Source organism: Lontra canadensis, unplaced genomic scaffold, assembly GCF_010015895.1.
Source record: "Lontra canadensis isolate GAN:19392208 unplaced genomic scaffold, GSC_riverotter_1.0 scaffold97, whole genome shotgun sequence".
Lineage (NCBI taxonomy): Eukaryota > Metazoa > Chordata > Mammalia > Carnivora > Mustelidae > Lontra > Lontra canadensis.
The window spans coordinates 7,076,943-7,101,928 of NW_022631091.1; the positions used below are offsets into that span (position 1 = coordinate 7,076,943).

Consider the following 24,986-nt stretch of genomic DNA (forward strand, 5'->3'; position numbering starts at 1 on the left):
AGTGAGATTAATACTTTCTGTAGAAAGATCATGCAGTTGAAGGCACAGAACAAACACACACGAACTTGTGTAAATTACACACGTTACGCACGACACACACGTCACGTATGACACTTGAATGACTGGTTAATGGCTGCATCTGACAAGGCTCGCTGCTGCTTTTTCTTTAGCGTTCCAAGTCTTAAATCCCATGTACAGCGACAGGCAACGGGAACAAAGACAGAATCACGGCCGCTGGCAGCAACATCAGTTAGGTTCCGCTATAAACTCCCCACGACCAGTGGTGTGTTCTCTCCCGTGTTGAGCTTTATCACGGCACCATAATACTGTGATATGGTAAAGCTTGTATCTTGACAGGAAGGCATTTTGTGGTAACTGGATTTTTATATTATCATAGACGTGCTACCCATTTATTCCCAGAAATCCTGCAACACGTGTCACGTGACATATTTAAAATAAGTTATTGGTGAATGAAGCTGCACTGACAGTCTTTTAATAAATATTAAGGAAACATCTGTAATGGGAACCTTAGTGGAAAGTGTTGCCAGATTCGGTAAGCCGCTTTGGCCGGGTTTCAAAGTCTAGAACCGGATTGAGAGGCGAAGGTGTCCTGGCGGAGGCTTCCGTCTGCTGGTCTATTGTCCAGCAGCGGAGATGGGCAAGGGGGCTGAGCGGGAATTCTGGCAACGAGAGAGCAGAGTCAGGGGACAGCCGGCCAGGGGGTCTCTCAAGCCCGTTGGGTGGGAGGCTCTGCCGGACCCCCACTGGGACCCGTGCTCGTGCTCCTTTCTCGGATGTCCCCTCTCAGATACACCTGCCCCTCTCTGCCAAGTACACGGGCTTCCGCTGTGGGCAGGGGTGTGGGGGAAGGGGCATTCATTCGTTCTCTTACTGCTAATGTGCCCATTAGACAGCTGGCTCCCCAGCGTGTGACGGGTCTCCCGACCTCTCTGCCCCCACGGCTCGCCATACTCCGGCGGACCCGTCTCTGGGGTCAACCGGACGGGACTGCCTGCTACTGGAACGGAAATGGCTTTAAACACTGAAAGTCACATAGCAATATTTTTCCTGCTTAATTTATGATAATGGCTTGTGCAATATTCCCTTCAACTCCATATACACATAAATACAATAAGTAATTACATTTTATATGTAAACGTCGTTCTTTTTCAACAAACAAGGAGAAAACGATGTAATGCCATGCTCGGTTTCACTGCACAGAAAGTCTCGCGCATCACCACGCTGCGCTCCTGGAGTGGCTCCATGCAAGTTCACCTTCGACGCGTATCCTCTGAAGGCACGCGGGCCCGGGGTCGACGGTGGTGCACGACCCTCAGTGTCAAGGTCGAGGACAGGAGCTGCTGCTGAAGAGAGAGAAGCTGGAAGCAGCCGCGCGCTGGGGGTCTGGGGCGCAGCGTCTACAGTACGTCTCTGGAGGTGCGGCAGGCCCTGTTCACACATCTACAAACAAACAGCGGTAAGTGGAATTAGGACAGCTGGACCGCGGGCTTTGTTTTCTTTTATTTGGTTCTACCTGTAACCTGAATATCATCCTAATTTGTAAAAAATCCACAATACGGATGGACGGATGGATGCTCCGATGCGTGCATGGGAGGGAGGGAGGGAACGTGTCACGCCTTGAAAGACAACCCAACAGAGGGAAAAGCAAAACAAAGCAACACAACACCAGAAGCAACATTCTCATGTTCCCTTTCCCTCTTTATGTGGCTTCCCAGTGTGTGATTGTTGAAAGGTACCTTGGAGCCTCCCTGACCTCATCAGCAAGAGGGAATATTTTCACGTGCTCATGAAGGCGCGGTCAGACAGACGGGGCAGCCTTCCAGGTCTGCCGAATTGTGATTCAAATATATTCCTAGACACGTAACTGCCCCTGCCCGGAACTGCCCTCCTGCTGCTTCTCTCCTCCCTCCCTTCCAGTCCTCCTCCCTTGCCTTCCCCTCCCTATTCCTTCCTTCCTCCCTCCCTCCCTCCCTCCTTTAGCAAGGTTGCAGTCTAACACGCCCTTAGTGGTCCAGAAGATGTGCGGAGGACAGAGTAGGATGAACAGGCATGAACAGGCATGAGAGCCTGAGAGTTGGGAAGTGTTGGTTCCACCAAAGGAATTCACATTCGATCTAAAACAGACACGGAAAGATGCAAACCGGGCTCCCCGAACAGAACCGGCGCTCACTGCCTAGCATGCTGCTTTACGAAAGGACCATTGAGGTGCGCGTCCCTTCCCCGGTCTCTGCGCTGCGAGCCGCCACGCGGTGGGGTTCTCACCCACCTCTGCACTCATATTTGAGGTCCGAAAAATAGACCATTTCTTGAGAGAAGACAAACAGACCCAGCCGCCCGCCAGCGTAGGTTTGGTCGTACATGGGTCCTGAGTCCGCCATGACCTGCTTCCCTTCATGCACTAAGACTCTGCAAACAGAGGGAAAGGATGTGGGGGTGAGGCCCGGGGGTCAGGGTCAGCTCTGTCCTCGCACAGCCCCCCAGCAGCAACAGGCCATGGCTCCAAGACCCACCACTCCCCATAGCTGGCCCCTTGGTCTCAGCGGGGCCTCTCGGTCCCCAGTGCCGGGAGCCAGACAGCCGCCCGCGGTGGGGGGACCGTTTCTGGGCCGCACTGCCTGGGCACCACAGCCTGCCCTGGCACGGAAGCCACGTGCCAGCTGTTCCCACCCGCTAGGCAGCCCTGCGTGGCGGCAAGGACGGGGCTATCTCTGAATGCCCGAAGCAGGACGGCCTGCACAAAGGCCTCCCTGACGGGAAGGCGGCCCGCGGGCGAGCGAGCACCACAGCCAGACAGCGAGCCCGGGCTTCCCCGCCCCGGGCCGCTCCCTCCGGCCGCAGACTCACGCTCCCGGCCCTGCACTTTCTAGCCAAGTTTAACTTTGGGAGAAAACAAACACCTGATTTAAATCATCCATATTTGTTTTAATCCAAACCACTCACACACACTGTCATGCTGGAAGGGCAAAATACTCTCAGCCTGACCCATGTGAGGGTCCCGTGATGGCTTTTAAATGCGGCCGTGCACGGTGTCAGACAGAAACACGAGTCTGTTCTCTGAATGAGGCCAATGGTACTTTTGCAAAGATGGAGCTGATTTGCACTTTCTGGTGCACCTCAGTGGCTCAGTCATTAAGCGTCTCCCTTCAGCTCAGGTCATGATGCCCGGCCCTGGGATCGAGTCCCACATCGGGCTCCCTGCTCCGCAAGGAGCCTGCTTCTCTCTCTGCCTCTGCCCTTGCTCTCTCTCTCTCTCTCTCTCTCTCTGACGAATAAATAAAATCTTTAAAAAATCGTAATGATTGATACTTTCTGTCCCCTGCCCAGAATGTTCATTAGGAGGAAAGTCGTTTATCTTCCTCTGAGTTCCATGAACGTGGCAAGTTTAATGTTCTCCGCTTCCATAGCTGGGTTTTTCCCCATAACTGGTGTGCAGGAGGAGAGGCAGGGTAGGAAAAAGGCCTGCGACGTGCAGGAGACAAGGGCAGCAAGTGAGAGTCCTGCCAGCAGACGCGTCTGCTAACGCTCTGACTTGCCCCACGGTGCAGAGACATCCTTGCAGAGGGGAGTCCCCTGGGGGACGGGGCTGGTCCTGAGTCTCACTCACCTTATGTAGCCTGTCTTGGGTCTGTGGGTCAGATGCCACCTGTACGCGGTGTAGTCTTTCCAGCCAATGTTCTTGGGGTCATGCCATAATGTACGCACCTGGGAAAACACACCCTCCCGAGTCTAGCTGGCACCTGAGTCCTGACCGCGGTCACCGAATACAAAACAAAGATGTTACTGGGCAAACTAATCCCTGGGGTTCAGGTAACCACGTCGCCGTCTGAGGGGTTTCATGGCATAAATCTCCAGCCTGGACAGGATCCCCTGACAGGAGGCCATGCGGTCCCGGGCTCGGAGCTCAGGCGCTTGGGCCAGAGCCAGCCGGGGATTCGGGTCCTCCATCCTCTGCCTCAGCACGGGGCCTGGGGCAAAAACCTCAACTGAACACCGGGTTCTCCCTTTCTCTAGAAGAAGGTAGAAACGACAGACTTAATCTACAAGAGGATCGTCAGCTGCGTTTCTCAGAGCGCCAGGCCTGGCCTCTTCAGGGAGGGAGGTTCTGCACAGGAAAGCGTTAGGACTGGTATAGCTCAAGTCCCAGAGGATGATGCCCCGGAGGCAGGGCATCTCTGGACGGAGCGGAGCCTGCTCTGTGGACAACGTGGCAGCCGCAAGGCCACGTGGAGGGGCCTGGCGCTCGGCATGCCCCAGCACCCTCACCTGACCCTCCGTGTTCCCGGTGTGCCACAGAGCATTCCGCAGGTGCTCGCCGGTCCCCGTGGTGGAGTTCACCACCTTGAGGGACACGCCGGAGTAGCCGTAGGCACGGGTGGGCTGGTCCTCCCAGTAGGTCTGCGTGACCTGCTTCCACATCACCACGTAGAAACGGCTGCTGGACTGGTAGCCAAAGACAAAGCCGGCATAGTCATCGTCCCGGTCGGTGTTGACGTAAAACGTGCCGCTGAAGTCCACAGACCCAAACTCATCAAAACCTGGGTGTCAAGGAAACATTCAGTCACAGGACTGGGTCAGAAACAGCCTGTGGGGAGATGCCTGGTTGGCTCGGGACCCGCGGATGCGCACGGACGAGGGCTGCGCCAGGTCCGCGCCTCAGACGCTCCGGACGCGGGGGGTTTCTCATGTTCAGATCCCACGGACTGGACGCTGGAGAGCCTTACTCTGTCCTGTAGCATTTCACAGACCACATCCATAGCATAAAATGGCATCCTGGGTTTGAAATTCCAAACATGTGACTTCCCAGGCCCTTGTCAAGACCATTTAGGCCGACATGGAAGGGTGGGGACTCCCACGAGACCTCCCTAATCTCACCCCCACAAGCCTCCCGCCTGCTCTGTCGGCACCTCGTCCCCAGGAACCAGGAAGGACAGATGCCCAGGGCTCACCGACAGCAATGCCAGGGTCCGAATTGGCCGTCTGCACCAGCTCCTTCCCTTGATGGCGAATGACCCAGTTGGGGTCGATCTGAGTGGTGCCCTTGGGGTCCAGATGGACCATCTGGAAGTTCCTGAAGTCAGTTTCGCTGATGGCACTGTTTTCAGGGCACACATCATCGATGTCTGGGATGCTGTCGTTGTCAAAGTCGTCCTTGCAAGCGTCCCCGCGCCCATCACCTGCCACCAGCACAAGCAGGAGAAGGAGAAAACAGAGTAGATGGTTTGCCGACTGCCTCTCTGAAGCGTCCTCACACACTCGCGGAGACGCTCCATGGAGCAGTGACCGTGTGCGGCAGCCCCGGCCAGCCCTCGAGGGTCCCCACGCAGCCCTGGGCTGCCAGCTCTGGGGGCTGTCGCTGGACCACCGGGCTGACCTTGCGGCTTGCTTTCTGATAGTTTTCAGAACTTCTGTCACGACCTTTCTGCATCATCCTGCCCCAAACCTGCAGATCTGAAGCAGAGTTCTGACTCTAGAAATGACTATCCCTGGGGACGTACGATCTTCTTTTTTCTGGAAGCTTCTTTCAGCTTGTCCAGCAAGGTGGTGGAAGGTGTGGGGTGTGCGGCGGGAACAGACCACCGGCTGCTCATGGGGGACCCATGGTCCCCGCGGTGGCTCGTCTGCAGTGAGCACGACCCTCCCCAGGACAACGGCAGCTTCCTACACTAGCGCGTGTGAGTGCCGATGGCTTTGGAAAGAGAAAAATGTACCGAGTGCAGCTAATTTCCCATCACATTCTGGAAACCAGCAGTGCGTGTCCCACCAACGGGTGCAGGCCAGTGCGCTCACATGAGGACACCGGGAAGACGTGAGCACTCGTGTGAGCCGGCCCCTCCCCCACACGACAGCAGGGCGGCCTGAGCCGAGCGCTGTGGGTCCAGACAGGTCTTCGTGTCCCGCAGGAATCAGGCACATGGCTTGGGGGTGGGGCGGGGACCCCTGGAGCTGGCCCCAGGCCCCGAGTCCCTGTGCACCTGCGGCTCCGTGGCTCAGACGCCCACCTCCCTGTCTCTGCTCCTGAAGGCCGAGCAGCGCCTCCCACGCCTGCCACCACTTTCTCACGCTCCCCCAAAAGCCCCGGGCACAGCGTGCACATCACTGTCTGCTGGAGACCTTCCTGGGATCCCAGGTCCCCCTGCAACCCCCGGGGTGGGGTTAGCTTCCCAGAAAAACTGTCCCTTTTCCTGATATTTCACACCCACCATTTTTTGTTGCTTTACCCATGACAAACCCCAACCCTCACCATCATGAGGTGACATGAGGTAACCCAGATCCCCACCTCATCCCGCCTGTAACAGGGCCTCTCTGCAGAGACCACCAACGGCTGTGACGCAGGCCACCCCGACACACGATGCAGGGGAGGCTGTCGCTAGCACGGCAGCTGGTGGGCACGAGCAGGGCTGCCCAGGAGAGCACAGCACCCCATTTCCTGCACAGACTTGGCCCCGGGGCTCCCTGTGAGGCACCCACCATCTGAGTCCTCCTGGTCCGGGTTGGACACCAGCCGACAGTTGTCCCTGTCATCGGGGACCCCGTCGTTGTCATCGTCTGAGTCACAGGCGTCGCCCTGGCCATCATGGTCATGGTCGGCCTGGTTGGCGTTGGAGATGGAGGGGCAGTTGTCCTGATTGTTCTGGTGGCCGTCCTCATCGATGTCCTCATTGTTGTCACACTGGTCTCCCACAAGGTCATTGTCCACATCGGTCTGGGGGACAGAGAAAGACCCACGCTGAGTGTCGCCCAGAGAGTGGGGCGCCAGGCTGGAAGTCCCATGGACTTTGGGGTTGGGCCTCCTCATGCGCGTGAGCGGCTGTGCCCCAGGAGGGCTGTCCGCGTCAGGGGCAGCTCCAGGACCCTCCACCACCCGTGACAGCTCTCCATGGGCTCACGACACGGGAAGAGGACTGGAAAGAATTAACACCACAGAACCAAGTGCCTCTTTGACAACGTCTGCGACAGACTAGCCCACGTCCGACCATGACGCGTTCCGTTCACTGTGTCTCCCAAAGGCAAATCTCCAGGAGAAGCAGATTCCCCGTTCGCTTCCGGGAAAGGAAGATGAGTGGAGGGAGGCGCGGCTCCCGTAGGAAGGGCGGGGGGACACTGGGCATCTGGCCCGTGGCCACCGAGACACGAGAGTGAACGCTCGGTTCAGGAACGGTTGCAGTCAAACTCCTGAAACGCCGGTGCTGCCGCTTGCTCGCGGCACAGCGGCCGGAAAGCCACAAGCACACGACTGTCTACAAGTGACGAGACCCCCGACCTCACACTGCCCGCAGACACAGCGGATGGATCACGAGATCAGCTACCTGGTCGGGGTTGTGCACCAGGGGGCAGTTGTCACAGTGATCGCCCACGCCGTCCCCGTCCGTGTCTCTCTGGTCAGTGTTGTACACGTACGGACAGTTGTCCCGCTCGTTGAAGACGTCTGTAGGCATTCCAGGGAAAGACAAAAGAGCGCAGAGCTTTTCCTACTGCATTAAGCAACTTAGAGCCAAACTTCCATTTAACAACGAGGATCTAAGATCATGGTAAAGTGTAAACATTACTGCATTCGTGGGAAAACACATCAGGTTTCCTGTCAAAGTCCAGATCCCCCTAGTTTGAACCAGAGCCGCTCGCGGAGGTTTCCGGGCAACGCGGCAGGACAAGAAGCTGTGTTCCCACGGCGAGCTGAGTTCACTGTGCGGACCGTCTCCCTCGCTTCCATCCCCTAGGCCTTGACCTGGGGCACGCTCCCTCCCCGTCACCACTTGCTCCACAGAGGAAAAGCCATAGAGGCCAAGGCCAGCAGGGTTTCCAGGCGATACCTCATTGCAAGAAACCCCCCCCCCCACGGGAATGAGTCCCGTCAGCACCAGAGCCACAGAAACATGACAGAACGGTGGGTCACACAACCCCGTCCGCTGCTGGCAAAACCCCAAAGAGCTCAACCGCTGAGTCAGCGGAAACACAGGACAGACGGAGGCACTCCCGCCTGGACCGCGGAGGCCCGAGGGGGTAGGATGCAGAGGGCAGCGAGAACGGACCCCCAGAATGGACCCCCAGGAAGGGCTGGCTGGTGCTCCAGCCATGGCCAGGGCAGAGAGGCACCCGCTGGCCCCAGCCTGCAGACGCCCGCAGACAGAGAGCCACAGCTGCCTGCTGGGGCCCCAGCCTCTCAGGTGGAGTGCCAGCTGGAGCTGTTGGAGTTCCTGACACCCGGGGGACCCCCAGGGCAGCTTCACCATGGCCAGCTCATGACTTGTTAGAAACGAGGGCCAGGGAGGGATATCCCGAGACAGGGAGACAGGGAGGCGGGCTCTGCCATCCGACACGTCTCAGAGGCATGATCTGCTGAGGAGACAGGACTGCACTCTTGGGGCTCTGATGGGGATGAGCGGGAAGGACACAGGGTGCAGGGCTGGGGCCTGGGTCACAAGAAGGAAGAAGCCATGTCTGCAGTTCTAAGAGGGAGGTCCTGAGGCTGGCAACCCCCCACTGACCCCAGGAGGGACGGATAGGGTGAGGCTGAGCTCCCGCCAGAACGGCTAAGTCACGGTTCATCCGGTGCCAACCCACAGGGGTGGCCAGCTTATACCACAGCCATGAGGGGACGATGACTTGCAAGCACGTGTCTACATTAAGGAGCAGGACCGACCGTCCCCATCAATGTCCACGGAGCACGCATCGCCCTCGCCATTGTTGTCCGTGTCAATCTGTGCGGGGTTGTGCACGTATGGACAGTTGTCACAGCGGTCCCCAACCTCGTCCTTGTCGTAGTCGAACTGGCGGGGGTTGAAGAGGAGCTGGCAGTTGTCCTATGGAAAGGCAAGGGAAGGAGTCGGGAACCTGCGTGGAAGCCGGAGGGGCAGCAGCCCTCGTGGATGGAGCAGTCAGCCCCAGCAAACAGGTCACTGCCACCGAGTCATTTGGTGGCCCTTGATGCATCCGACACTGTCCTGCGACAACGATGACACACTGTGTGCCTCGTGGTGGGAACACACGCATCCCCATCACACATGTGAGCAGGCAGGTGGTGAAGGGTCCATGGGTCGGTGGGAGGCGGATGTGGCGGAGCCATGAGGAGCCTCGGGGTCTGTTCCCACAAGCGCTGTGCACCCGTGTGCATGCAAACTCACTCACGTCCTGCAACAGTTTCCGCGGGAAGCGCTAGTGTGTCCCGGCTGCCGTGACGGGGAGCAAATCACTCACCAGGGGGACGGCCGCGCTCATCGCCGGCTCCCCCAGGAGGGCGGGCAGGCCTCTGATCCACCGAGAGGTCTAACTCCTGCTGGCGTCCCAGCAGAGCCCCTGCGGCCCATGCCCGGCCAGTGCCAGGTTGCGTGTGCGGGAATGCGGCTCACAGACGTGTCTGGGGACCTGGGACGAGGCTCCCCTCCCTGGCTACCCGACCCCGAGGTCCAGAGCCGCCCCACTGGCCCCACCTTCTCATCATCCACGCCATCATTGTCGTCATCATCGTCACAGGCGTCCCCGGTGCCGTCCTTGTCGAAGTCTTCCTGGCCGGAATTGGGCAGCAGCGGGCAGTTGTCCTGCGAGCAGAGAACGCACGCGAGTTATAACACATGCGGGGGCAGGGGAGTAATGCTGTGGGCACAGAGCTGGTCGCCCAGAGGTTGGGAGCTGTCTTCAGCCCGGCAAGGCCGTACTGGAGACGACATCCTGTGGCCAGCGTGGCCAGACAGGGAGGCTCGCATCCCTCACCAGGGACCCCTGTGAAACAGCACCAGAGAGCAAAAACCCGAGGGGGGCAGAGCCACCACTCTGAGAGCCTGGAGCAGGGCTGAGCCCGTGGGGTCCCCTTCCTCCCTGTGACGCCAGCTCCCATCACAGAGTCCAAATCACATCCCCATCATCTCTTCACACAAGTGGGTAACTGACGTCGTTAGAAAAATCATTTTGTTTCACTCCAGTGATGTCGTAATTCAAACCTGAGCTGCGTTTCAATTCTGTGTCCCCGAGTGCCACGGGAGTCCCAGCCTCCAAACAGACCAGACCCCCGGGGCCACGGCTGGCGCCAGCGAAGATCTCCCAGGACCGTCACGCCCAGGCCCCCGTCCCACAGATGTGGTGAAACACGAGCGTTCCCCAGCACAGGGAGCCGTGGGGAGCGAGCACAGGACGCCGCTGCAACCCCCCAGAGCCCCCGATCGTGTAGACCCATGAGTCACGTCCAAACAGCCACAACCAGCCCGAATGGGGGTTCCTGGACGTGGGAGGCCCAGGAACCCGTGGGTGGGCACCTTCGGGGCCGCGCCTGGCCCTCACCTTGATGCAGTGGTACGTGGCGTTGGTGGCGCAGACCAGGTTCTTGTTGGGCCAGCCGTCCAGGTCCGAGTCCTCCCCGCAGATGAGCCCGTCCCCCGCATAGCCCGTCTGGCACTCACACTTGTACATGGGGTCGCTGAAATGCCCCAGGTAGACGCACTCCGCGTGCCGGTGGCAGGCGTGAGTCTTGTCCGTGCAAGGGTTCTCGGGCTCACACACCTGTGGGGAAAGGGCCCCATGGCTAGAACACACGGAGACCCCACCCCTCCCAGGCAGGGTGTATGGGGGGCGCTCAGGGACCAGTGCAGGGGTGCAGGGACCCCTCAGATGCTGTGGGGACAGCAGGTGCCGGGAAGGCGTCCAGACACTCAGGGCGATGCTCTCTCTGGAGGCTTTTCAGTGGCTTCAGAGCGGCTCCAGCATGATGTCCGAGCCCACAGGGAGCCGTGTGCTGTCAGCCGGTCCGTTTGGGCTCCTCCAGCAAAGCTGTGCTCTGCACCCACCAGGGTGGTCCAGGGGACTGGTGGACAGGCTTCCACTCCCGTAGCCCTCTGCCCACCCTAGGGAGGCCACCCCTGTTCCTCTCCAATGACCAGGCTCTCCCCGACGGGTTTCCAGCCTCTCCCCGCACACAACGGGCCAGGGTCCTCACCTGCTTCTCGGTCCTGGCTGCCTCCAGGCCGACGCCGAAGGGCTGGGTCCCTTTGTAGCGAGGGGGGCACGGCAGGCAGTGGAAGCCGGGGTTGGTGTTGACGCAGCGGTGGGCTTTGCTCGTGGTGAAGCAGACATCGGTGACCACAGCGCACTGTGGGGCACACTGGCGTGAGCCCCGACCCTATCCCCGTGAGTTCCCCTCCCCTGGGACAGGGACCCACCTCATCCAGGTCCTCACAGTGAGTGCCGTTGCCCAGGAAGCCCACGGGGCAGGAGCCACAGGACCAGGAGCCGTCAGGGAAGCTGTTGCACTGGGCTCCCGGGAAGCAGGGGTTGGACAAGCAGCCGTCTGCGTGGGAGGACGCAGAGCGGGGTCAGCACAGGACTGCGCCCCCAAGCCCCTCGCAGAAGGACGCAGGCGCTGCCTATATCGGGAGGGGCTTGCTGCAGGGAAACTGAGTTACTCAGGGAGGGCGGGGCTTCTGGCGGAGTCGCCACCTCCAAGAATAGATCCTCAGGTAGTGAGAGTACAGGGGCTGCAGGGAGCCTGGACGGCTGTCGTCGCACAAAACGTTTCCCTCACGGCACGCATCTCCGTGTTTATGTGAAAACGCAGACAAGCTCGGTGATCAGAGCAGTTACGGTTGAGTGCATAGAGCTGAGCTTTCTTCCCTATTTTTCTGCTGTTCTGTGCTTGGTCCTAAGTCCTCCGCATGTGGAGCCGCCCCCGCCCGTCCTGCACTCGGTCCTACGTCCTCCGCGTCCAGAGCCGCCCCCGACACCCACCTATGGGGCAGCTCCTCCTGTTGCACATCTGATGCTCCCTCACGTCCCCCGCGCAGTCCTTGCCCCCGTGCTGCGGCTCGGGGCTGTTGCAGACGCGCGTCCGCTCCCGGATCCCACCGGCACAGGTGACAGTGCAGGCTGACCACGGTGACCACGGGCTCCACCGGCCGTCGACTGTAGGCAGAGAGCACAGAGGGTCGGTGGGGAAGGTGACCTAAGCCAGACAGAGCAGGGTCTCCGCATGGGGCTGGAACACTGGGAAGACTGTTTGCTCACAGCACTAGGCTGGGGGGTAATGCAGACAGCGGATGTCGGCGGGTATGGTTTTCTCCTCTGGAAAATCTCACGGACGCTGTGAGTAGAAGCTGACCGCCGGCCAGGGCCTGCAGGCACAGGGCCCCGCCATGGAACAGCTCACATTCGTTCTAACGGACAGCTCGGCTGCGAGAGGCTCCCCGCACTCTCCTTGTCGCCGGCTGTCCTTACAGGCGTGACTCGGGCTTTGGAGAGGCTCCTGGCACCCTGGTTGCCCATCCAGCTGCAGAGTCGGCTGTCCCCTGAGACCCACCGGTCTGGGCCCTCCACACGGCCCCCAGTGAAGGGCGCGCAGCGAGAGCTCCCACGGTACAAGCTGATGCTTCCCTGAATCGTGGGTGAGCTGTAGTCGCCTGGCTGGCTCCGGTGAGGTCAGGGCTCACAGGCCATCCGGAGTCACCCCGAGGCCGGCTTCCAGCACGCAGCCAGCAGAGGCTTGGTGGTGCCTCCATGGAGGAGGAATGGGCCAGCAGGAATGGGCCTGGTCCCAGACCCCTGCACCCCGCTGTCTGCAAACACCCGCTCCCACCCAGCCTTCATGACACCTACTCGGACACGGGACGCCCTGGCAGCCCTTGGTCTCGCGACCACTCCCTTTGCAGTTCTTGCCGCCCATCTGGGGGACGGGCGAGTTGCAGAGACGGATTCGCGTGATGTTGCCGACGCCGCAGGTCACTGAGCAGGACGACCAAGGTGACCAGTGGCTCCAGCCCCCGTTCTGCCGGACTAGCACACAGACGAGGACAAGCATGTCAGGGCAGCTGTGGCCCCCACGTTTGCTCACATGCAGGAGTGGAGAGGAGAAGTGGCAGGGGAAGGACCGTCTCCCACAGGAGCCCCCGGACAAGCCTAAGAGGTCCCCGAAACCCAGCCCGTCCCCACCGACCCCCACACCCAAAGGAGAGCAATGCCAACCCCAGCCCCTGACACCCAGAGGCCCGGACACTCACTGCGATTGTCACACTTGCCCAGGCTGCATGCCCGCGTCTGGATGGACGGCCCCAGGCAGGTGTTGCTGGTGACGTCACAGGACCGCCCTCTCTGCTGGGTGCCTGAGCCACAGGTGGCAGAGCACTCCGTCCACTCTGCCCAGGGGGACCAGCCTTCCTCGCCGTCCAGCGCTGGGTGGGAAGCACAGGGCCTGTCAAACCTTCGCCCAGGGTGGCCACGGGACAGACTGGCCCACAAAGGGCCTGCAAGGCGGAAGCCATGTGCTGGGGAAGGCAGGTGCGTGGGGTGCGCCCTCGGAGCACGGCGGAGGCCCTGGGCTATACCGTCTGCGCGCCGAGCCACGCTCACCACCAGGGTCCGGGAAGGGGTCTACGGATTTCTGAAGATGGTTCACAGGAAAGAGTCTGGAATCGGGTCCACATGAGGCTTTATGGGACGTACTAAGACTTAACATGCTTCCTTTTTAACCTCCGTTGCTGAGTAACACGTGATAATGAAATATTTCAATTTTGGTTGGAATTACAGGTCCAAATTTAGTCCCAGACAATTTAATTCAGGACAAGTTAAATAAAAAGGCAATTTCCTGCAAAGAAAATCCCGAGTGATTCCTTTCTGTAAGTAACTTCCTGCAGGAGGTCTGTCTGGGGAGCAGGAAACGCACTGCTTTCCCGCATCGTACTCGGGGTAAACATTCCAGAAAGCAGGAAACCAGATGAGAATAGGTCACGGAGACCACACTCAGCAGCATGGAACGCCCCCTCTAATCAGACGCGGGCTCTGTCTCGGGATCGTGTTTTCATCTTCCGCCTCGCGCCAGGCATGGTGCGTATCAACTCGGAAGGCGCATCAGGCTCTCCCACACGCCGTCTGCTTCAACATTGTCCATTTCAATCACAAAACTAACCCCTGGGAGCCTGGGGGCTCAGCTGGTTGAGCAACTGCCTTCAGCTTGGGTCACGATCCGGAGTCCCGGGATCGAGTCCCACATGTGGCTCCCATCTCCATGGGGAGTCTGCTTCTCCCTCTGACCTTCTCGCCTCTCATGCTCTCTCTCACTGTCTCTCTCTCTCAAAAAGAAAAATAAAATATTTAAAAAAAAAAAAAAGAACTAACCCCGAGTAGTGGGCATAATCCTCCCATATTTTACAGACAATGAATTGAGCCCCGGAAAAATTATATTTTGCCCCAAATCAGAGTGTCAGAGCCTGACCTCACTGCCCCTGCCATTCTCCAGCTGCATCCAGAGGGCAGGTGAGAAGGGGCGGCCCTGTGGGCAAAGCCTACAGGGCGTCCCCGGCCTGTGACCTTGGCCTCAAGGCCCCAGACCAGGCAGGGGAGGATGAACACCAGCGAAAGAAGAACAAATGTTCCAGGAACCTGGACGCCCCCAGAGTGGCCGGCACATTCACATGGGGAAGGAGAGAGGGGCCCATGTAGCTCCCAGAAGGACAAATGCGGCAGAGCTCAGTGACAGGAGAGGAGGACAGCTGCACAGGGCTGCAGGGTGGGACCCCGGCTGGGACACAGGGGCAGCGAAGCCTGGGAAGGCATCCGCGCAAAGGCACCACCCCCGGGTGAGGGGCCAGGGACACGGCACAACAGGACTTGGGTGAGGACCTGAGCTTCCACTGGACCCAGACTCCCCAGAGCCCTGCAGGCCAGGAGCTGTCCACAGATGCAGGCTCGGCCCGTGGGTGTGCGGCGGCCTCCCACCCTGTGTCTGCTCCTAGGGATGCGTCTATAAGGAGTGGGGAGGGGTGATGCTCTGATGGGCTTTGTTCCTGTTGTCCTTTCCCTGTGGGGTGTGCTGACAGGGTTACAAGCTGTCCTAACACCCTCAGTGCCCAGCTCCCAGTGGTGCTCTATCCTTGTATAGCAGCTACTGAGTCCACTTCCTCACCCGGGGGACAGGACAGGAGCCTGAACTCCAAGGACGTTCCGACTCCTGGTCAGTGTGGACCGTGAGTGCCAACCGCTTCGGGGTGAGGTGGCCCTGCGTCCTTCCCCCCATCCTCCCCCACATCCTCCCCCACGTCCACCCCCGCTTCTTCCCCACATCCTCCCCCGCGTCTCTCCCCCACGTCCAGCTCACAGGTGTGAGGCCCTGGCCAGTGGCGGATCAGCAGGCAGAGCAGCAAGCAGGCACAGACAGATGGGCAGGCGGTGGCCCAAGCCCCACGCGCACTTACAGTGGAAGCAGGATGGGCAGCATTCTCCTTCCACAAAGGACGGGTTGGCGCAGGTCGCTGGGGGACAAGTGATTTGGTGGCAAACGGTTTTAAATTTCTGCAGGTGAAAAAGGGGTCTGTGAAACACTCATTCAAACGAGCAAACATCCGTTCGAGGGCTGGATGGGAAGGGCTGGGAGGACGGCTGTACCCGTGCAAGAGGCCAAGTTACCTACCGATCACCATGTGGTCTGTGACCTGCCCCCAGGCCCCATGGAGCTGCCTGGAGTTACAGGTGCTGGCCAGCTCTGCCCCAGCTGCCTCCCGCCTCCCGTGAAATAGTCACTCACCTCCTGGAGCTCATCTCTTTTGTGCAAAGCAGTGGGGTTGGCTGGTGCCCCACTTAGGTCCCCACACTGGGTCTCCCAAAGTGGCTGCACATGATCCGTGGCTCACCAGGGAAGCCAGGAGTGCGGCCACCCACACAGGCTTCTCTGCCCTCAGGCGACACGTGTGCCCACGTCTTACCTTGCAGGTGCACTTGGTGCAACTGTCCACCACCCATGTCTCATTCTCCGCGAAGAACCGGCCGTCCTGCCAGCAAGCGGACATGTTCCTCGTCTTGGGCGGGCCACCGATGAGCTCCCAGAGGACCTGGTTGTCATTGGACTGGAAGGTTGAGGCGACGTTTCAGTGTCGATGAATACGACGTACCCGCTCATGCCCACAGACGAGAAGGAAAGCGCCTCCGTGACCCGAGAGTGCCCGTGGTCTGGACTGGAGCCGTCGGCTGTGCAGAAGGCTCTGCGTGGGGCACCACGGCCCCCTCGATGAGACGGCATCAGGCCGCGTGGAACCTCCCCCAAGCAGGGTCATGTCACGGCAATCATAGAGCAGGCCTGCCACCACCGCCCTCCACCGCGTCCCCGCTCGCACCCGGCGCCCCACTGACAGACGGCCTGGGGCTCGCTGTTCGGCACGTCTGCCCAGAGGGCTCTAGCCCTGGGTGTGACTGTGACTCGGGGCCCAGCGCCCGGCGGTGCTGGACAGAGAAGGGACCCTGCCAGCCAAGTACCACTGAAAACTGACAGCCAATATGTGGATTCACCCGTCCTTCCAGAAGCGACAGACCTGGTCTGAGAGCCCAGTGGCAAGGACACACCTAATTCTTGCTGTCTCGGGGATTACAGACTGGAGGAGAAGACCACAGGCTTTAAACAGAATCAAGTACGCGAAAAGGACATGGGCTGCCCCGATAGGTGTTTCTAGGACTCCTCCGGCCGACGGGCTGTGGGTGCCTTCCCCACCACGCAGGAGCTTCTGGGTGGGGTCACAGTCCCCAAGAGAATCACAAGAAAGGCATGGGCCCACTCTTGCCCCAAAATGCACAGAAACACACTATCCAGGAGGTTTTTGGGAGGTCACCCATGTCCTTGTCCCCGACTCCAAGCTAAGCAAACTTGTCCCAAAGCCCTTTTCATCCCCTTCTGCTTGCATGACAGCCCTGGATGCAGGGTCGGTGGCAGTGAGGCCACCCACGCCCCCCAGGAAGACCCTCCCCTCACTTGGTGAGAGGGCCCACAAAGCAGACGCTCCTGCCTCCAATCCCCAATTTGCGCCCCCACACACGGGGGGGTAGGGGGTGGTGGGGCTACAGTTGGCACTCCTGCTTCCATTCCTGCTCCAGAGCCAGAGACACACTGGAAGGTTCCAGAAGGCACTAAGCCTTTGCCATGAGCTGCCTCACCATGCCCTGCCTCTACCTCCCCATGGAGTGGAAACTGAGCTGGTCCCACCCCATCCTGGGCCACAGTCAGACCACAGCTCCAGGCCCTTTCCTGTGGGGCAAAGGGTGGGAACGGGCACCCCCAGACCGGCAGACTCCCCGGGCGTCCTCCCCGCTGCCTCCCTCCCTTCTCACGGGCGCCACCCTCTTCCCGTCTCCTAAGCCAGTGGAGGGTGCGTCCCTAGGGAAGCTGGCTGCTGTCACCCGAGTCACTGCCTCCTCCCTGAGGTGCTGGTCACCCGGCTGGTACTGTCCTGACCACACCCTAACTTCCCAGACCTCTGTGGTCCCTCCTCACTGCACCCATCCTTCCCACAGAAGCGCCTCCCCTCCCTCAGAACTTGTGTCTGCTGGGGATACGGGTGTTCCCTGGCTGAGAACCGTCCTGAGCACGTGGAGCCCTTGGGCCTTTGGGATTCCGAGGTCCCTGCCCCCCCCACCTGCCCCCTTTCCCTGCCGCGGCCGGCCGGCACCCACCACCTTCCGCAGGTTCTCGTGTAGCTCGTTGACAATGACGTGCAGCCCCGCCAGCTCGGCCATCATGGTGCCCAGCTCCTCACAGGAACGCTCGCACACCTCCGGCTTCCTGGGCGCGCCGGGGCCCGCGTACTCGGGCGCCACCTGAGGGCTCAGGTGCAGCGTCTCTGTGGTCTCACTGATGGCATTGGCTTCAACTGCAGAAGCACAGGGATGGCGGTGAGCGTGGCCTGGCCACGGGGAGGGGGTGCCACGGGCATAAGGTCCACCTGAGAATGGCATGTGACGGCACGGCGTCCATCACCGCGTTGCTGGTCCAACAGCACTCCGCCCGCTCGGGGACACCCGCCAGCAGCACCACGGACGGCCACTGGCCATGCGACCGTGGTGCTCAGCAGCAGGCAGCAGCGGAAGGCGGAAGCCTGGAGACGGTCTGCGCCTAGCAGAACTCGGCCCGCGAGTGACTCAGACCGACGGGAGGAGACAATCTCCTGGGACAGCCTGTTTCTTCCAGCCCCAGCTGGACCTGCCTCCGACCACATGTTCTTAGTAAATCCACGGCTCCCCCAACCTCGCTAGCCCCTTTTTCTAGTCCAAACACCGTTTACTGGGGCCGCCTGCTCCGCATCAAGGCAGATGCAACGGTCCTCCTGCTGGTCAGGACCTCACCGGGCCTCCCTCACACTCACGTCCTCTGTCTGTGGGCCCTGCACCCTCCCCTGGAGGGGAGGGCAGACCCCTCAGACGCTCGACCAGGGGACCCCCTTGCTGTCCCTGAAGCCACACAAACCCTCTGGGGTCCTCACCACAGGACATATGTGGCAGGGACACAAACTGGAAAGAGGCTTGGGCCAGTCCAGAGAGGGGCTGTCCCTCGCAAGAGCCGGGCCGGCCTGGACGTGGCCGTGGCCCCCACCACAGGACTGTCACGGGAGTAAGCTGCCCCGTGCCTCTCAGCATCTCACTGCTGAGTTACACCTCATGGACACTGTCGCCCTGCGGGGTCTCCCGCTGCTGAGGTTTTATTACTGTCATAAATCCTTACCACGATCCTGACCTTGGGAGCTCCCCTGGCTTGCTGGTTGGATAGGGGCGCGTACCCCAAAACATAAGCACGTCAGCCGGTGCTCCCGGGTATCAGATTAAAAACAATACTGCATCCAGGAATGCACCCCATGGCCCACCGCCGCCTGATTTCGGACAGACCGCAGAGCACCTTAGGACGGGATACCCCACAGTCACGGCGTCCATCCCCCTCTGACTAGACGCGCGGCACTCTTGCCTGTGGTTAGACCTGGACCCAGACGGGTGCCTCTTGTCCTGCTGTGGAGACTGCAGGGTCTCCGGGAACTCAACACCCAGGTGGGGCTCAGCTTTTCCATCGCACGGCACAGCCCCCTGTGTCAGGACACCCCGAGAGCCACTCTGCTTTCTCTGTGGAACCTTCCTGAGCAGCTGGCATTAGACGTCCGTTTACTATCATAGCCTTTTCTGAAAAAGCACATTCCTCCCAAAAAGGCAGTGGCTTAAATCACAGGGACCGGTAGTTGGCCTGTTAGCCAGGCTGGAGACACGGGGTGAGGCCAGAGCCCCAGCAGGTACCACGCACGAGGGGCTTATCGTGGGAACCTGTGTGGCGGGAGCAGGCACTGCAAGCCTCTCCCCCCTCACCGTCCACCAAACATCGCTCTCGGGATTCCCTTCCTGCCCCGGAGGCGAACTGCCCAGCCCGGGAGCGGGAGCAGAGGGTAGGGGCGCGGCCTCCGAGCGGCACGGCCAAGTGGCACGTCCAGCTCCGGCAGGGCAGACACGAGGGTCCCAGCTCCCACGCAGGCCGAGTCCAGCCCCAGCGGGGGGGAGCGCGGGTCTCAGAGCCGCCGTCGCGCCCTACAGACGCCATCTGCCGAGCGTGAGCGAGTGATCGGTAGTCACCTCGACAGCACCGTCTGACGCGAAGAAGGGTCTCCGTGAGAGGAACTCACAGAAGGAGCCGCGAGGGGGACCCGGCGGGCGGCCAGCCCGCAGGGAGTCACTCTGCCCACCATGCACCCAGAGCCCCGGCGCCTCTACCCTGTCCCAGAGGCACTTTGCAGATTTACGGACGCTGAGTTTAGAGAACCAGTGGAATGAGCTTCATAAAGCAAACGCTTGGGAACAGGCTGTCCGGTTACGGCCGGAGGCAAAGGCAAACGGCCACGAACAGACGATGTGAGATCATGTCAATGGGCCCCACAGTGTGGAGGTTTTCCTCGGGCTTTGTCTGCAGCTGTGAGGAGCGTGAGAAACCCCCGCTAACCATGGCCACCAGAGCGGCTGGTTTGCAGAGGTGGTCTTCACACACTAACAGACTGGAAAGTTTGCATGGATTCATGTTAAAATGCATGCATTGGCTTTTTGGCTCATAAAATGGATTATTTTAGATTAGTAAAATATATTCAAAATTAATCTTTCTGGCAGTTTATAAATTTTCAGATGTCAACATGTCTAAGTTGACCAGCAAACTCACTCAAAGACAGTAATGGCTCTTTATTAGAAGATTTTTCTTAAACCCCCACGAGCGCCCCCCACATACACGCATGCACATGTGCACACACACACATATGCACAGACACACTCACACAATGTCACGCACATGCACACACAGACATGCACACACCTCATGGTAGAAATCCATCCAAGACAAGAAAGGAGACGCGGAATGCGGTGCTCAAACACACCTACCTCCCTGACTCTGCTGACAGCCCTTCCGGCTCAGAACGTCTTCCGCTGAATTCTCGAACACTAAGTAGACGTTCTGCAGCAAGCCCTGGAGAGAAAGAGAGCAGCGGACAGACATCAAACGTTTGACACTGGGCTGGGTGACATTTTAAACACATAAGGTATTTACATAATACATAAAAGGACATAAAATATAAATACATAATGTACAGACATAGAAGGAAAAGCGAGAACGTTTCTCTCCGTGCTTCCGCTCGCTAGCGCTCTCTGTCGCAGGTCATCCTGCGTCCGTTACTGCGGAGGCTCTGCTCTCAGCACAGCACAGACCCTGGATCGCACACTGGAAGACCGTGAGGGTAGCCCCAAGACTCGTGTGTGGATCTGTCTTCCGAACACGTCTGGTCAGACACTCTGGGCTGCACGTCCTTCGCAGGGGACTCCGCTGGCTGCCGGCGCCTGGCTAATGGTCTCACAACCCCCGTGCTCTACTCACAGATGTGGACTCTCTCAGGGGAGAGAGCCTTCCACCCTGTGAGGGGTCAGCGGCTCGTTCGGCGGGGCCTGTATATACACAGGACCTCCCTGACGGCCACCAGAGCTTAGTTCAACGACCGGTGAGGACTCTCACCTTCTCCTCCAAAAACTGAATTCAATGGCACCTTGATTTCCCAAGAAGGCAGATCTGGAGGCAAGCAAAGCACTGATCCCACTGAGGGTTCTAGACGCTTGTGGTCACAGAGAGAGCTTCCAAAATCTACCTCAGCGTGAATGTGTTTTAAGACGAACGTGCAGCTAGCCCCTCGTAAATCAGCAGCCCTTTTCTTAAAAAGCATGGCTGTAAATCAGATCTCCTAGCATTTCAGTGCTGAACGGGGAGCGGGCAGCAGACTCCTCATGCAGAGCCTGGGATTTCCAGAACGTCGGAAGGGGGCTGATGCCTCAGTCATCAAGTCAGTCTTCCGTCTGGAAACCCGTGACCGCTTGCACGGTGAGAAAGCACACCTCTGCTTATGTGCGGTCGAGAAAGGTGTGTGCGCGAGCGTGTGTGTATGTACGTGTGCAGTGGCATGCGTGCATGCGTGTGATTGTGCACGCGAGTGTGTAGGTCTGTGCGTGTGTATATACACAGGAGACGTTTGCATGTGCGTGTCTCTGTGTGTCCCACACGGTGGCGTGTGTCTCCCAGGCCAGGCCTGACCTGCGCCAGCACGGGCATCAGGTGAAGAGAGGCCCTTGTTGGTCCGCTCCCAGCTCCCTCAACCCACCTCACGCATCTGCCGTGACCCTGCCACACGTACCCGGAAGTGACTTTCTCGCGCAGAGCCCTTGGCCACATACATCCGGCTCCTCTCTGTCCGCAGCTGCTCGTAGAACGGCTCGTCCAGCGTGAAGCTGTCGATCAGGTCACAGCCCACATACAAGCTGTAGGTCTCCCCGGTCACCTGCACGGTGATGTTCTTCCACTGGGAGTCAGCCAGGCCCACGTCCTCCAGGGAGATGACGTGCTGGGTACCATCTGTCCAGTAGGTAAGGTCCAGCGTGTCTGCTGGGCCATTGGAGACGATTTCGAATTGCCTCTGGGAGGCGCCGGGGCCCTCCAGAGCCAGGAGCGTGCCCCGGGACTTGGGGTCCTGCTTCAGGCTGGCCGTGAGGAAGAACCCCTCCTTTTGCCGCATGATTTTGGCAATTTTGCTGAGGTAATCTGCATTCACTGGTGGGATGTAGTCGAAGCGGACGAAGCGATAGGCGGGCACACTGGGGTCTGGCCCCCGGAACTGCTTGGCCCCGATGGTCTTCCGGTTGATGTTGCTGATGCTGAAGAGGTCAAAGGCCATGTCCTCGTCCTGGGCATCGGCTGCAGTGGGGACAGAACAGAGTGGTTGCCAGCAAACAGGATGGGCACAAGCCCAGAGGGCATTTTTACTGGCAGGGAGCAAACCGTGATGTCACGTGTGATGGAGCCATTGCAGCCTCAGTGTCCCAGGATCCCCCCCGCCCAGGGTGTTAATGGCAGCTCTTACGTAAAAGCATTATCCTCTGTCTCTGGACTGCTTCCCAAAGTGAGGCCCCAAGACAGCGGGAGCACATGCCAGAAGGTAAACCGAGCACTTTGTCTGGATTAGCCGGCACTCTCCACAGCCAGACTTTTTCAGGGGAGGATGCACTGCCCCGAGTCAGGCTCCATACACCTTCTGGAATCTGTCTCCTGCTCTCCCACCCGGATCTGAGGCTTAGCTGTGGCCCTGTGTCTACCATTTGATTGCCCAGGAAAACAATCCTGCAAAGGAAAGGGGCCTCTGTCTTGTTAGGATTACATTACATGTTGCTTTCCTATAGAGAGCATGTGACTTACACAAGTTACATTGTATCTCTTTACTTTGCAGAAGTATATTCTGTGATTACACAAGTTACATTGTATCCCTTTATTTTGAGAGTCTTACTGAATGCTCTGGGTAAGGCTCTGAGACAGTGGTGGGTCTCAAGTCTGCAAATCAATAGTTTTAAGTCACCATGCGAATGACTAGAAAGAAAAGTGATCAGACCATCCCAAAATAAAATGGGTTAAATAATTCAAAGTAATTGACTGAATAGAAATATTAGGGGAAGCATAGCTTTCCATCTCCTACGTGGCAAGTTCAAACGTTACATTCACAGTGTTGCTGATCCTACTGTGAATTCCATGACCCTTACTACAGCCATTGGGCAATGTGACAACAAGTCTTACAGTAGTTTAAACCTTTGACTCAGCAATTTTACTTTTGGACCTTTTTCTAAAGATAGAATCACAAATGCGAGTAGAGATTTATTCACAAAAGGACTTCCGGCAGCGTCATTTATACTCACGATAATAAACTTATGATGTCGATGGAGATTGGCCTTAAAAATATCAGGGTTCTCTCCCGACCATACTACACAAAACCATGTGGTATGAAAATACAAACGTGGGGAAATACTTACGATACATTTTCAAGTGGGGAAAAAGTGGGAAGCAAAGAGTTCTCAAGCACCAACCACTTCCAGTTATAAATTCAGCAGGTGGGAAAAAAAAGGCTCAGTGTGCACAGCCAATGCTGTGTGTCTAGGAGAAAATATTTTTCTCTAATACTTAGATTTTCCAAAAATAAGTAATTTCCTATTATGTGGACTCAAAAGTAAGTAAATATTTATTGAGAAGGAGGTTCCAGATGTTCTAAGGAACGGCAGTCACGTCAGCTGCTGGCACCCAACAGCCCCGGACGACCAGGGACACCTTCTGCACTCACCTTGAGCACTACACGAGACCCAGAGGGCAAGCAGCACCAGCATCCAGGTCATGCTGCCGTCCGCAGCCGAGCCCTATGGAGGAAGCAGACCCTGGTCACACAGGCATACACGGCGGCAGCTCTCCATGTTGCCTGGGATTTTCACTCACATGGGCAATTTGTGCGTCAGAATCAAAAACAAGTGGATTTGTGGAAAGTAAACACTTGATAAGAAGTTGGCTTTTCCGAAGGGTTACTTCTGACTGCAGCTGGTTTTTACTGGACCAGCTCGTGCTGACAAAGCTCTGAACTAATCACATCTCAATGTTCATATTATTTGATCCTCATACTGACCTGAGAGGCAAACACTGTTATTACCATGCCCATTTTACAGATGGGTAAATGAAGACCTCAAAGAGTTAAGTGCTTGTTGGTGAGAAGTGTACCAAGACTGAAACCCAGGAAGCATGAATTTAGGAAAGTATCAGCATTATTTAGAAAATCATCTATGAAGATATCTTTGAGTAAATAGTCAAGAAAAAAATAAGTGCATAACTTAAATAGAATAAATATTAGCTACATGCAGGAGAAGTAAATTTAATTTGGTGTATCCTAACCCCCCCCCCACACACGCACACACAAAAATAGCATTCCACTTAGCAATCGCTTTTGTTCGGATGTTCTATTTTCTTGCAGGCCTGTTTTTCCATTTTGAGGATTTTCAGTTGGCATGGTTCAGGCCAGCAGACCCTGGGCCAGAACTCAGGAGTGCTGGACAGAAGCCTGCTCTGTTCTTAACCCTTGCCCTCCCTGCCTTGGTGCTCCCGCGCCAGCATCCTGCCAGGCATGGGGGGCACGGAGGTCCCTCCCAGCAGCAGGCTGCTTCCCGCTGAGCCCCCAGCGTCTCCTCCAGGAGGAGAGCAAAGCTCATGAGCTGCTCAGGGCTGCAGAAAGCCAACCAGCGTCCCTCGCCAGAAGGATCTGGTGACCTGGAAGCAGCGGTTCCTGGGATGGAGGATGGTTCCCCAGGAGCAGGGCCCCTCTCGAGTCTGACTCTGCTGCACGCAGCCTCCCCACAAACAAGTCCGTGGGTCGGGTTGTTTTCCAGTGGCGCACTGCAAGGCAGCGGGCCCTAGTGGGCAGGCTCAAAGCCGTGCCCCCGGGGGCGGCCTGCTCACCCTCCCACCCCACTTTGGTCCCCTGTCAAATGAAGAGCAGTTCTTTGAAGCTTCCACAGACATGGTCACTGTGAGAAACGAGCTAAGCGAGTCCACACGGTAAAGGGCACACGTGGCGTGGTGGGCATGGCAGGCACGGGCGTGTGCTAAACGCCCTGGACGGCTATGCCCGGACCTGCTATCTGGGTTCTCCAAGGAACGAGGTCACAAGGAAGTAGTCTAGACAACCCAGAGTGACCCCTGCCACTCAGTGTGAACGGCAGTGAGTGCATCCGGAAGGCCCCCTGTCCCCTAGACCAGATGTGTGCTGTCTGTCCCCTGCAGACCGGGGCGGATGGCGGGCTCTGGCAACGTGTGATCCCCCCAAAAGGCACTTTTTTCAAGCTCTAAAGGCCCAGCTTCCTGGGTGTCAGCTTAAACA

General features: G+C 58.4%; 1 protein-coding gene across 1 annotated transcript; it reads right to left on the reverse strand.

The window, feature by feature from the left end:
* Window positions 1-1,327: 1,327 nt before the first annotated feature.
* THBS2 (thrombospondin 2) lies at window positions 1,328-23,464 on the reverse strand. The gene is made up of 21 exons (XM_032837224.1): window positions 23,409-23,464; window positions 21,444-22,000; window positions 20,149-20,233; window positions 17,428-17,624; window positions 15,693-15,833; window positions 15,186-15,282; window positions 12,996-13,166; window positions 12,595-12,771; window positions 11,731-11,904; window positions 11,166-11,293; window positions 10,943-11,095; window positions 10,291-10,509; window positions 9,447-9,554; window positions 8,660-8,819; window positions 7,329-7,447; window positions 6,490-6,724; window positions 4,968-5,195; window positions 4,285-4,556; window positions 3,626-3,723; window positions 2,288-2,427; window positions 1,328-1,461 (listed from the first exon to the last, which is right to left on the reverse strand). The coding sequence occupies exons 1-21, from the start codon at window positions 23,458-23,460 to the stop codon at window positions 1,454-1,456; spliced, it is 3,519 nt and encodes a 1,172-aa protein (XP_032693115.1). The 5' UTR covers window positions 23,461-23,464; the 3' UTR covers window positions 1,328-1,453.
* Between the last annotated feature and the right edge of the window lie 1,522 nt (window positions 23,465-24,986).

What these genes read in the sequence shown, in the direction of transcription:
- THBS2 (XM_032837224.1), bottom strand. Translation starts at nt 23,460, where the DNA reads ATGACCTGGATGCTGGTGCTGCTTGCCCTCTGGGTCTCGTGTAGTGCT. An exon ending in ACTGTGAGGACCTGGATGAG is followed by an intron (nt 11,096 to 11,165) that starts GTGGGTCCCTGT and finishes TGTGCCCCACAG; the next exon opens with TGCGCTGTGGTCACCGATGT. An exon ending in CCGGGAACACGGAGGGTCAG is followed by an intron (nt 3,724 to 4,284) that starts GTGAGGGTGCTG and finishes GTGTTTTCCCAG; the next exon opens with GTGCGTACATTATGGCATGA.